The 13,142-nt window shown below is 45.1% G+C and overlaps 1 protein-coding gene across 1 annotated transcript in view; it reads right to left on the minus strand.

Annotated features, from left to right (window-relative positions):
* Positions 1 to 13,142, minus strand: part of LOC124620050 — a 359,651-nt gene that overhangs the window by 74,933 nt on the left and 271,576 nt on the right. Inside the window, exon 2 of the mRNA XM_047146717.1 lies at positions 10,507 to 10,724. Coding sequence (XP_047002673.1) covers positions 10,507 to 10,724 — 218 coding nt within the window. The remainder of the gene's footprint in view (positions 1 to 10,506; positions 10,725 to 13,142) is intronic.

Genomic DNA, 13,142 nt, shown 5'->3' on the forward strand with positions numbered 1-13,142 from the left:
GAAATTTGTTAACATCAAGTATAGATTTAAGTGTCAGGAAGTCGTTTCTGAAAGTATTTGTATGGAGTGTGGTCATCTATGGAAGTGAAATATGGACAATAAATAGTTTGGACAAGAAGGGAATAGAAGATTTCGGAACGTGATGCTACAGAAGTATGCTGAAGATCAGATGGGTAGATCACATAACTAATAAGGAGGTACTGAATAGAACTAGGGAGAAGATAAAATTTTTTGGCACACATTGACTAGAAGAAGGGATCGGTTGGTAGGACATCTTCTGAGGCATCAAGGGATCACCAATTTAGTATTGGATGGCAGCGTGGAGGCTAAAAATCGTAGAGGGAGACCAAGAGATGAGTACAATAAGCGGATTCAGAAGGATGTAGGTTGCAGTAGGTACTCGGAGATGAAGAAGCTTGCACAGGATAGAGTAGCATGGAGTGCTGCATCAAACCAGTCTCTGGACTGAAGACCACAACAACAACAACAATCGAGAAATCAGCTCGAGGACAAATTCCTGCTCCGGCAACACCTTCGCAATTATTGACAATTGTAGAAGCAGCATTGATCAGTATGTCTGCAGGGGACTTTGACTACTTGTTGAGTCCATTACCACGTCGAATTACTGCAATACGCTGGTGATAAGGAGGTCCGACACGATATTAGGAGGTATACCATGGCTTTTGTCACCTAAGTATAAATAGTATTATCAACAACGGCTGGTTGTTGTTTCTTCTTCGCAAGAATCAACTTGTATTTCGTACGTGGCCACAGTCTCAAAAACGTCTGTTTTCGGAAAAATAGCTGAAAATAGTTTTTTTTTATACTGACGCACTACGTTTTATTGGTGATGTCATTAGTAGAGAAATACAGCATTAGGTTTTTAACTAGCAAAGTGTAGTAAAAAAAAATCAGTTCCAATACGTTTTAAATTTTTGAACGATTCAGAGAGAAGCACATATTGATACAAAGACAGTACGTGTGTTTGAAAGATTTTCCCTATAGATCATTCCTTTGTTTCCCTATAGTTTGGCACCTGGATGAAGTATAAGAACAATGAAGTCTAAGAACATGCGACAGAGCACCAAGAACACAATGAAACTCAAAACTCGTTACCTGAAAAATATGATAATTACTATTTTTTCCATCTCTAGTCTTCAGTCACTTGGTTGGTGCGTAAGTTCGTAGCGTTTTTCTGTAACTTTAAAAAACATAAAAGATACACATAACAGAGACTTTAGACATCAAAAATACTTTCTCCTTCACTACTTACAATGGTCTGCGAACGCTGGGGAAACTTCCCTATTCCACGACTGTGGAACTCGGAGAGCCATGTTCGGAACACATTTTCATCCGGAAAGGAAGTTCGTTGAAGGTTGTTCGATAAAGAGCGGAAAACGGGAAAGTCTGTGGGCGCAAGTTCAAGTGCATAAGATGTCTGTGGAATGACTTCCCAACCCAACCCCTGTATAGTGCTTTTTGTCAGTACAGCGGAATGCGGGTGAGCGTTATCGTGGAGTAACATCAATTCACGCAGGCTTCCAGGTCGTTTTTCTTCTACTGCATCTGCAAGATGTCTCAGTTGTTGACAATAAATGTCGTCAGTGATGGTTACACCTCGGGCAAGCAATTCGTAATACACCACACCGCGGCAGTTCCACCAGATGCATAAAATTATCTTTTGTGGGTGTGTGGAGGTCTTTGAACGGGGAGTTGCTGCTTTCTTTGTGCTCAGACATTCTTTTGTTTTCCTTGTGTTAGTATAAAGGCACCATTTCTAATCAGCAGTAATAATGTAGGATAGGAACGGTCGATATTGTTCACGAAGCAGTTGACGACGAGCAAGCAGAGCTGCACATCTGGCCGCCCGCTATTTTTATAGCTTTGGCTTAGAGCATGGAAAACCAAGACACGCAATTTTTGAACCTTTCACACTGAATGTAAATGTCGCACCATGGTGGAGCGATCACAGTTCATCACATCTGCCAGTTCTGTAGTACACTCACGTGGATCGTTGCGGATTAATGCGTTCAAACGATCTTCATGAAGCCCGGAAGGTATTCCTGATCTTACACCGAGCGAGGTGGCGCAGTGGTTAGACACTGGACTCGCATTCGAGAGAACGACGGTTCAATCCCGCGTCCGGCCATCCTGATTTAGGTTTTCCGTGATTTCCCTAAATAGCTCCAGGCAAATGCCGGGATGGTTCCTTCGAAAGGGCAGGCTGACTTCCTTCCCCATCCTTCCCTAATCCGATGAGACCGATGACCTCGCTGTCTGGTCTCCTTCCCCAAACAACCCAACCCCCCTGATCTTACGTCAAAACAAAATAAAATGAAACATTTTCATCCCTCGTTTCGATGTTATTTATTATATAGCAACCAGTTTCAGTGACTCAATAAACCACCTTCACGCCTTAACTGAGGCTGACGGGTTGAACTTCAGTAGTGTACACAAACCCATCCGTGGTCAAAATCTATGAACTGGCTTCGGTAGACTACTGTAACAGCGATGTCGTGCCTGTAACCATCAACTAGCAGTGTAGCATTGTTTTTTCTGCAACCATTAACTAGGTAGAGTTGCCAGTTGATGGTTGCAGACACAATAATTTTACACTGCTAGTTGATGGTTGTAGGTACAACATCACTGTTACGTTGCTAGTTGATAGTTGCAGGCCCAACATATTTGTGACAATAGTCTACAGAAACCATTTCGTAAATGCTGGCACTGATGGCATCATACAGAGTTCACCTGTCAACGTCAGTTAAGGTCTGAAGATGGTGTATCGACTCGCGGAAACTGGTTGCTATATAATAAATAACATCGAAAGGACGGCTGCAGGTGTCCGAATTTATTGCGTAAATGAACGGCCGAAGTCCCACACACCACCAAAACACCACTGTCACACTGCATATGAAACACGATGGGTAATAACACGTAGGACACAGAACAATAAAGTATTAATATTATACTGCATAAAAACATGAAAATCAGTACTAACAGCAATCAGTCCACAAGAAAACATCCACAGCTTCTCAAGCCGATTTTATGGAATAAGGGGTTGTTCTAGGAAATGGCAATTTGGCAGTGGGCCTTTATCATAGACCACTACAAAGATCTGAGGGAACAATTAACCGATTTACTGCATAGGCAGGGGACACAGTTTTGATATAGGCCTCTTAATCTGCCCATTAGCAGTTTTCACCATCACAGCATGCACATACTTATCAGGAACGCGAAACAGCTGGTCAGTGACACCCACCCTCCATACCAAGGGAGGCAAGTTATCCCCCTTGACCAGCACATGATCGCCGATCTGGAGATGCCATGCTGCCTCTGATGTCCAATTTCTGCGTTGCTGCAGATCATTTATGTATTCTGTGGGCCACCTCTTCCAAAAGGACTGATGCAACTGCTGTATAAGTTGCCATTTGTGCAACCTATTGACGGGAACCTCAAGAATAGAGGGTTCAGGGTGAGCACAAAGGGGCTGACCAATTAGGAAATGACCAGGAGTGAGAGTAGCAGGAGAATCTAGGTCATCGGAGAGAAGACACAATGGCCTTGAATTCAAGCATGCTTCTATCTGAATTAACACAGTAGCCAGTTCTTCAAATGTCAGTACTGCATTGCCAATGGCGCGTTTGAGATGCGACTTCATGCATTTGATTCCTGCCTCACAGAGTCCACCAAAGTGAGGGGCATGAGGTGGAGTGAACCTCCAACTGATTCTCTTTGTGGTCAAAAAATTCACCACACCTTCAACAGTAGCATCATCAGAGAAAAAACGTTTAAGTTTATTGTCTGCACCTACAAATGTGGTGCCATTTTCACTGTACATGTGAGACGGTTCCCATCTTCTTGCAATGAATCTCGTGAGGGCAGCCAAAAATGAACTTGTTACCAAGTCAGTAACTAATTCTAAGTGGCTGGCCTTGGTTGCCATGCAAGTGAACAAATCAATATAAGCCTTCGTGGTAACCTTACTCCGTCTTTCACCATGCTTTACAGCAATAGGGCCTGCATAGTCTACTCCACAGTGCTGGAATGGACGAGACTGGTTTACTCTAGCTGCAGGTAGCTGACCAATGAGTTGAACTGCTGTCTTGGACTTAAGCCTAAAGCATTTTAAACATTTACCGATAACTCCTTTGATTGTGTTACACCCTTTGGGGATCCAAAACCTCCTATGCAACATAACTAACAAAAGTTGTGACCCAGCATGCAACAAATTTTCATGTTCATCTGTTCTGAGAATTTTTGTCAGATGGTGCTTAGGCGGTACGATAATAGAATGGCGTTCATCATATGGTATATCAGCATTCATTAATCTCCCTCCCACTCGCAAAATACCTACGGCGTCAACAAATGAGTGCAAATCCCTTAAATTGCTATTATGTGGAATAGGGGAACTGGCCTTCGACAAAGCGATCTCATTACCATATTCACTATGTTGAGCTGTGCCAAAGGCCCTTTCCATAGCGTTTTGGCATTTCTGTGGAGTGAGTGGCCCAGTTATCCTTTCTGACTGCTAAAGCCTAGCATTATTAGCAGTCCTCAGTGCACAGGCCAAAACTCTGCAAGTTTTCTTGAATGATGAATATTTACACAGCAGTTCATCATCAAGTTTAATGATCGACACCAAGGATACTTGCGTACACCTTCATTGAGGCGCATCTCCTACACTAAGTGGAGTGCAGGTGTTGCAGTCGGGTTGCAAGTGGGTAGCCATGATAGGCCAGATCACCACTGAACAAGTGAACTCAGAGCAGCTGGATTAATACCACGTGAAAAGTGGTCATCAGGATTATCCTCTGATTTGACATGTCTCCAGTTGGCAACTGAACTCAGTTCCTGGATTTCAGTTGCTCTGTTGGCAACAAAAGTTTTCCAATGACCAGGACTACACTGCAGCCAACAGGAAACTATTGTGGAGTCCATCCCCAAATGAATGTCGCCACCATCTATGATGTCTAATGCATTGGCCACCTTGTGAATGAGTCGAGCAAGAAGCAGAGCACCCCATAATTCCAGTCGTGGAAGAGATTTTTGTATTACAGGGGCAACCCGAGATTCGGCTGCAGCCAATGAGACCAACGCACTGTCATTGGGAAGAACACATCTGATGTGTACACACACACTATATGCCAACTGTGAAGCGTCACTAATTTAACATACTGGGGGCAAGGAATGATCTTCTTGTTAATCAAAATTCCATTTAGGGAAGGCAGTTGCACACAAACAGCATTCCATTAATCAGTGAGGTTGGATAGAAGAATTTCATCCCAATCAAGGCTTAGTGGCCACAAGCGCTGCAAGAACAATTTACATCTTATGACTGCTGGACCTAGAATCCCCAGTGGGTTATAGATTCATGCTATTGTAGACAGGACACTGCGTTTGGTAACCTTTGAGAGCCGATGACTCTTCAGCTGGACATGGCACTGTAATGTGTCAGAGCCAGGGTGCCATAATATCCCTAACGTTTTTATGACTTGTCCACCAGTAAGATGACAAGGCAAAGACGTTTCTCTGTCCTGCACAGGAATTTTTTCCATGACCTTGTGACTATTGGAACACCATTTCCTCAGTGGAAACCCCCCAGAAGCAAGTAGTTGAGTCAGCTGGGATTGTAGTTCCTGAGCTTCAGCTTCTGTAGCTGATCCACTTAAGAAGTCGTTCACATAAAAGCTAGACATCAACGATTGAGATGCTATTTGAAACCTGTTTTGATTTTCCAAAGCCACCTGTTGAAGACATCTAGTAGCAAGAAAGGCAGCAGGAGCGGTTTCATACTTGAGTGTAAACAGTCTATATTCTTGCATCCGTTCAGATGGTGATTCTCGCCACGGAATTGTCTATCGTCAGAATGGAGAGACACTTGGCGATACGTTTTCGCTATCTCAGCTGACAGAGCAGCATTAAAGGAGGGAAATTTTATAATAATGGAAAATAAATATGGCTGGACAGTCGGACCACCTATCAAGATATCACTGAGATACTCTATTAGAAGTGGCAGCAGAGCCATCAAATACTACCTTCAACTTAGTAGTGAAGCTAAATTCTTTGAAGACAGCATGATGTGGAACATAACACTTCGGACCAATAATACCTTGAGAATTGAAGACCTCCATGTGTCCCAGTTCAACATATTCATGCATGAATGCAGAATATTCCTTCTGAAAATTCGATTGCCTTTTAAATCTCCTCTCAAGAAGCGCCAGTCTCCGAGAGGCTTGTTGTCATGATTCACCTAAGGTGTTACAGTCAGCTCACTGGCAGTCGAACCACACATCTCTTTCATCTCGTGCAAAGTGGCGCATATTTTATCCTGCTTACTCATCGTTTTCGTAGACAGTTCCTCTAACTCCCAAAACGTTTGCAGTTTGGCGTCTAAATTCTCACCTCTAACAAAGCACGAGGTCACTGTAGAACGAGGCATGTTGTATGCAGCTGAAGGCTTCCTACCAGACAAAATCCAGCCAAATTTTGTTTCGATCAGTGAAGGATGACTTGGTTTCAAGAATTAAATCTACTGTGGTAGCCTTTATGAATTCTGGATCAGGGAGCGGAAGATTACATGGGACACCCCAGGACCTTGTGTCTATCTTGCTCACTGGTAAGTCACTGGTGACATGGTCTATGATAGCACAAGTGGATCTAACATGAAAGTCGTTGAGCCTAGATTACAGTGCAACATTACAGGTGTAAGACACTGAGGCTGCGAAGGCATTGTTTATACCTTTCACAGAAAACGAATGTTTACTTCGTTTCAGTTTTAACTTCTCTGTCATGCCCTTAGAAATAAAGGACAGCTGACTCGCACTATCTAGCAGAATGCAAAAACTGCTGTCTACCCATGCTGTCCTTAATGCTAACAACAGCTGTGCCAACAAAATATTACAATGGAAGTTTGCCTTCTCTTTCGTAGCTTGATGGGCCAAGGAATGGCCTGCTGATTCACTTTTCTGCCCATTCCTTGGTTCAGCAGGCTTATGGAGCAGTATGTTGTGCCTTCCTTTACAGGTCTTAGAAGGAGAAATCTTGCATTTAGTCGAGAAATGACCAGAGCGGAGGCACAAAAAACAAAACTTATATTTTGTCACATATGCCCGCCGCTCATCAACATTTAGTGATTGAAACCCCTTGCATTTAGTGATAGTATGAGGTTCACTACAAAAATTACATGACTCCTCAGTATCAGCATTATCCAAATGAGCCCTCCTCACATGTCTCGTTTGATTTAAATTATTGGCATTTCCTTACGGATCCCTTGAGGTGTTATCCCTGAACCTGATCAACTCAAGGGCCTGACATTTTTGTCTCTCAAATAATCTATCAGTTGATTTAATGTGGTGAATGCCGACCCAGACATCTTTACCTCCCACTCTTGACAATCCGTGGGTAGCATACTAGACAGAATCTCTTCCGAACGAATAACTTCATGAAGTGGTACATCAGGTTTGAGAGCTTCTAAGGCCTTCAAATGGCTACATACGTGATTAATTAGTTGCTTATAATCGCTCGCTGCGCCATGGACGACCGTAGGTAAGGCCAACAAAGCCTGATCATGTCTGGCTGCAATTATTTTTGGGTTATTATACTTACTACGTAATAAGTGCCCAGACTATCGATAAGTTTGCTGTTGTGGCAGGTATATGTTTCAATAGGTCTTTAACTTCACCTCGCAAAGACGAATTAAGGTAATGAAGTTTTTGAACATCATCAGTTGAATTGTTATTCATAATGAGTCTCAAAAGTTTATCCCTGTATGATGACCACTTAAGGTAGTCACCTTCAAAATTTGGCAGGTTAAGAGCGGATAGTTTCAAAGAACTGACACTGCCTGATGGATTCGAGCCCAAAGGCTGCGAAAGCTGGGTGTATCTCTTCATTCCTTGATAGTGGATTCAACGAAGTCCCACGAATCCCAGAATTCTGCCCTGTCTTTACTATAATCTGTTGATTCGTCTTCAGTCTCCAGCGGCGTTTGAGACGACTCAGAATCAGTCTGAATACCAGTCAAATGGTTCAAATAGCTCTAAGCCCCTAGACTTAGATCTACTTAAACCTAACTAACCTAAGGACATCACACACATCCATGCCCGAGGGAGGATTCGAACCTGCGACCATAGCAGGAGCGAGGTTCCGGACTGAAGCGCCTAGAACCGCTCGGCCACAGCGGCTGGCTTGAAGACGAGTCAACCGACTTAATCTTGATTCTAGAATTTCGATGCTGGCACTACCTGCAGACTGCACAAAGCTCGGTAAGCGCGCGAGAGAGACCTTTCTTACACATCTCTGCTTGACTAATTTCGTTTTCTCTAAGAGTTCTATTTTAGGACTGGGAAGATGATGGAAGGAAGCCAACAGTTGCATTTACCAGGTTGCAGCGGCAATACGAGGCGGTACGGACTGGAACAGCAGCGGCGTCACGGGCACGGGAAGCTGGCGTGGCAGGCGTTGCAGTCTCTGACGGCGCGAAGTTTTGGCGGGAGAAGGAGGTGACGTCACCGATGATGCTGGCACCGACACATTTCTGTGCTTCTCGCGTTTGAGCCTGAGACTCATTAAACGTTCGCAAATATGTCCTCGATCACCGTTGTTAAGGCAGTTATTGTCGAAGCCCCGAACAGGCCTCCGGAGACTCGATAGCGGTCACCAAAGAAACCGACAGCTTGCGCAGCTCACACGTGGTTTTTTAAAAGTACACAAATACCGGAAAATAAATCCGCGCGAACGTAAGTTCCACGTGGTCACTGTACCCGGTCCGGAGGATCAAGAAATGTACGCACGAGCTCTTCTTCTCGTGGTGGTACATTGGGTTTGAGTGTACAGTGTGAGAGGACTCACCGTCCTCCCCTTATTTACACTCACAGTAATTGGACGGAACAAATTATATGGTATAAGTGTTTATTAGAGTAAACCTTACAACGTGCACAGGCAGCGTGCCAACTGCGCCTCCTGGCTTAGCTGTGAGACATACACGATCGTCCGCTACAGGGTCTCGAAGCTACCTGCTCGGCCGTTACGATGACGGCTAACTTTACCTGCGGGCACAAAGGACCTGGGAGATCCACTTCCGCACGTAGGTTGCAAGATCTCACGACAGGGAGCAGACTATACTGGTCAGTCGGACCTGCCCAGTTTGGAAGCCGGCACTTTGAATCAGTTGCAGTGTCCAAACAGTGAACTACAGATAAAAAGAACGATAATCGATAAATGAACTCGTAGCAACCTGCAGACCAACGTGCAACACCAGTCTAATATTATAGTGGAACGTCAGTACTGTGTACTTCACTTCTTGACATAGATGTGCTTGTGCGATGATGACCATGTTTGATTGGTGGGTGTAAGGTGCCTCTTACGTAGGGAAGACGTTTTTACCAGTTTTAATAAATTATTGTCTCTTATTTATGTATTCACGATAGGAAGTGCTGTAGTCCGTGGTCGGCCATGATAGGAGAGCATTTCCCACGCTGGCTGGCTAGGTGACGAAGCGACCAGATGTCGCGCGTAGTGAGGTGGGGCTCGGTGCTGGACCGTAGCAACAAGCGTCAGCCTGGGAAATATACATGACAGGAAGTACCGCCATCTTGGCGCCAAAGTCATCGATTTCGTTTATTTATATTTAATAATTAAAGTCATTTTTGACAACATGAATACTAGGAGGGGCCTTTATATGTTTAAAACTATTAATCATAATTTTGCTCGTTAAAATTCACACCCGTTCATTAACAAATGCATATCTTAGTAAGTACGAACTTGATCGGAAATCCACGAACTGTGACGAAACTAGTAAGAGATACGGACTGCGCTCCAAAGTCGGCAGTCGGCGTTAAGAGCTCTTTCTGTCTTGTTCGATGGTAGTCATGCTCTCGGTTACGAGTAGCTTGTGGCATGAGTGTTTCATTATTGATCTAATAGGAATAAAAGTGATATTAAGGCATTCTGAATGTTAATTTCGAGTGAATAGATACCCCAAAATCAATCGACAGCAATTTCAGATAGTTAGCTTCCACCGACAGAGACGTCCAATGCGCCAACGAAGAATCTGCACTGGACGACATTTACGAGAGCTGCACCGCGCACAGGTAGGAGGAAATCCGACGACACGACCCGCGAAGGCGGATCAAGAAAGGTCCGACTTACACACGCAAATTATGGGTGGAAATGCTGACCAGTTATACAGTACGTCACATATACCACCCTCTACGGACTCGCGACTAAGCTGAGTAATAACAGTATCAGTTTAGAAGCGAGGGGATCTTGCATGGGGCATATACAATATACAGCGTGCGCCGTACGATGTCCCAAATTTTACACACTCCAATCTAGCCAGTTTTACGAGTGATAATGAAAACAGGAGGACAACACAAACAACCAGTCCCTGGGCAGGGAAAAATCCCCAACCCGGCCGGGAATCTAGCCCGGGCCCCCGTTATCCAGAGGCAGCAACGCTAGCCACCAGACCACGAGCGGCGGACGCGCTGGTGCGGTACTCACGTCGACGTGGTTGCCCAGCGGCGGGAAGGCCTTCTTGTTGGGCTGCTCGCTGGGCGTGTAGCGGTAGAACTCGTGCCGGCCCTTGTACCACTTGACGGCGTACAGCCGCTCCTCGCCCAGCTGGTAGTGGCACGCGAGCCGCGCAGACCGCCCCCGCAGCACGTGGCGCGGCACCGAGATGCGCACGTCGTGCAGACACTGACCGGGCGACCACACGCCTGCAACACCGCCACCACGGACGCACACGTCACCAGCTCGCCGGGCAATATACAATATACAGCGTGCGCCGGGAGTTATGCAACCCTAGATTCAAGAACTTCAAACACATTGGTTGGCAATGTCTATATAAGACAACAAGTGTACTAGTCTGTTGTTGGGTTACTGCTGCTACAACGACGATTAACAAGATTTAAGTGAGTCTGAACGTGGTGTTATAGTCGGCGCACGAGCGGTGGGACACACCATCTCCGAGGAAGCGATGAAGTGGGGATTTTCCCGTACGACCATTTCACGAGTGCACCGTCAATCCGGTAAAACATGAAATCTCCGACATAGCTGCAGCGGGGAAAACATCCTGCAAGAAGGTGTCCAACGACGACTGAAGAGAATCGTTCAGCGTGACGGAAGTGCAACCCTTACGCAAATTGCTGCAGATTTCGAAGCTAGGCCACCAACGAGTGTCACCGAAACATCTTCGATATGGACTTTCGGAGCTGAAGGCCCACTCGTGTACTCTTGATGACTGCACGACAAAAAGCTTTCTGCCTTGTCCATGCCAGTCAACACCGGCACTGGAGTGTTGATGACTGGAAACATGTTGCTCGGTCGGACGAGTCTCTTTTCAAATTGTATCGAGCGGATGCACATGTACGGGTATGGAAACAGCCTCATGAATCCATGGACTCGCCATGTCAGCAGGGGACTGTTCAAGCTGGTGGAGGCACCGAAATGGTGTGAGGCGTTCTGTTGGAGTGATATGGGACCCCTGATACGTCTAGATACGACTCTGATAGGTGACACATACGTAAGCATTCTGTCCGATCACATGCATCCATACATGTCCATTGTGCATTCCGACGGGCTTGGGCAATTCCAGCAGTACAATGCGACACTCCCCACGTCCAGAATTGCGACAGATTGGCTGCAGGAACACTCTTCTCAGCTTGAACACTTCCGCTGGCCACCAAAAGATATTTCCATGGACACCCCTGCATGATTCATAGTGTCAATTCCCTCCAGCACAACTTCAGACATTAGTCGAGTCCATGCCTCATTGTGTTGCGGCGCTTATGAGTATTCGCGACGGCCCCACACGATATTAGGCAGGTGTATTAGTTTCTTTGGTCTCTTCATAGTAATTAATAGTGAATCAGGTGGCAGGAGGGAACAGGACTTCTGGCCACGTGCAGGCTTAATAATGCACGCGGCTCACTAAAAAACATCAAGACACATTCATAGGATTCGTCGACCTGGAAAAAGCGTTCGACAATGTAAAATGGTGCAGGATGTTGGTAATTCTGAGAAAATAGGGGTAGGATGTAGGGAGATATGGGTAACATACAATATGTACAAGCCCCCAGAGGGAATGATAAGAGTGGACGACAAAAAACGAAGTGCTCGCACTTAACAGGGTGTAAGACAGGTTCAAATGGCTCTGAGCACTATGGGACTTAACGTCTGAGGTCATCAGTCCCCTAGAACTTAGAACTACTTGAACCTAACTAACATAAGGACATCACACACATCCATGCCAGAGGCAGGATTCGAACCTGCGACCGTATCAGTCACGCAGTTCCAGACTGAAGCACCTAGAACCGCTCGGCCACCGCGGCCGGCTGTAAGAAATGGATATAGTCTTTCTCGATACTGCTCAGTCTGTACATCGAAGAAGCAAAGAACCAAATAGAAGGTTTAGGAATGGAATTAAAATTCAAGGTGAAATGATATCAATGATACGATTCGTTTATGACATTTCTATCCAGAGTGAAAGTTAAGAAGAATTACATGATCTGCTGAATGAAATGAACAATCTACTGAGAGTAAATCGAAGAAAGACGAAAGTGGTGAGAAGTAGAGGGAATGAGAACAGCGAGAAACTTAATACCAGGATTGATGGTCACGAAGTATATGAAGTTAAGGAATTCTGCTACCTAGGCAGCAATATAACCAATGGCGAACGGAGCAACGGCGACATCAAAGGCATTCCTGGCCAAGAGAAGTTTGCTAGTATTAAACATAGACCTTAATTTGAGGAAGAAATTTCTGAAAATGTACGTTTGGAGCACAGCATTGTATGGCAGTGAAACATGGAGTGTGGGAAAACCGGAACAGAAGAGAATCTAAGCATTTGAGATGTGGTGCTATAGACGAATGTTAAAAATTAGGTGGACTGATAAGGTAGGGGACGAGGAGGTTCTGCTCAGAATCGGAGTGGAAAGGAATATATGGTAAACACTGACAAGAAGAGTGGACAGGATGATAGGACATCTATTAAGGCATCAGGGAATGACTTCCATGGTACCAGAGGGAACTACTGTAGAGGAAGACAGAGATTGCAATGCATCCAGCGAATAACTGAAGACGTAGGTTGCAAGTGCTACTCTGAGATGAAGAGGTTAGCACAGGAGAGGAATTCG

The sequence above is a fragment of the Schistocerca americana genome, chromosome 6 (assembly GCF_021461395.2).
Source record: "Schistocerca americana isolate TAMUIC-IGC-003095 chromosome 6, iqSchAmer2.1, whole genome shotgun sequence".
Classification (NCBI taxonomy): Eukaryota; Metazoa; Arthropoda; class Insecta; order Orthoptera; family Acrididae; genus Schistocerca; species Schistocerca americana.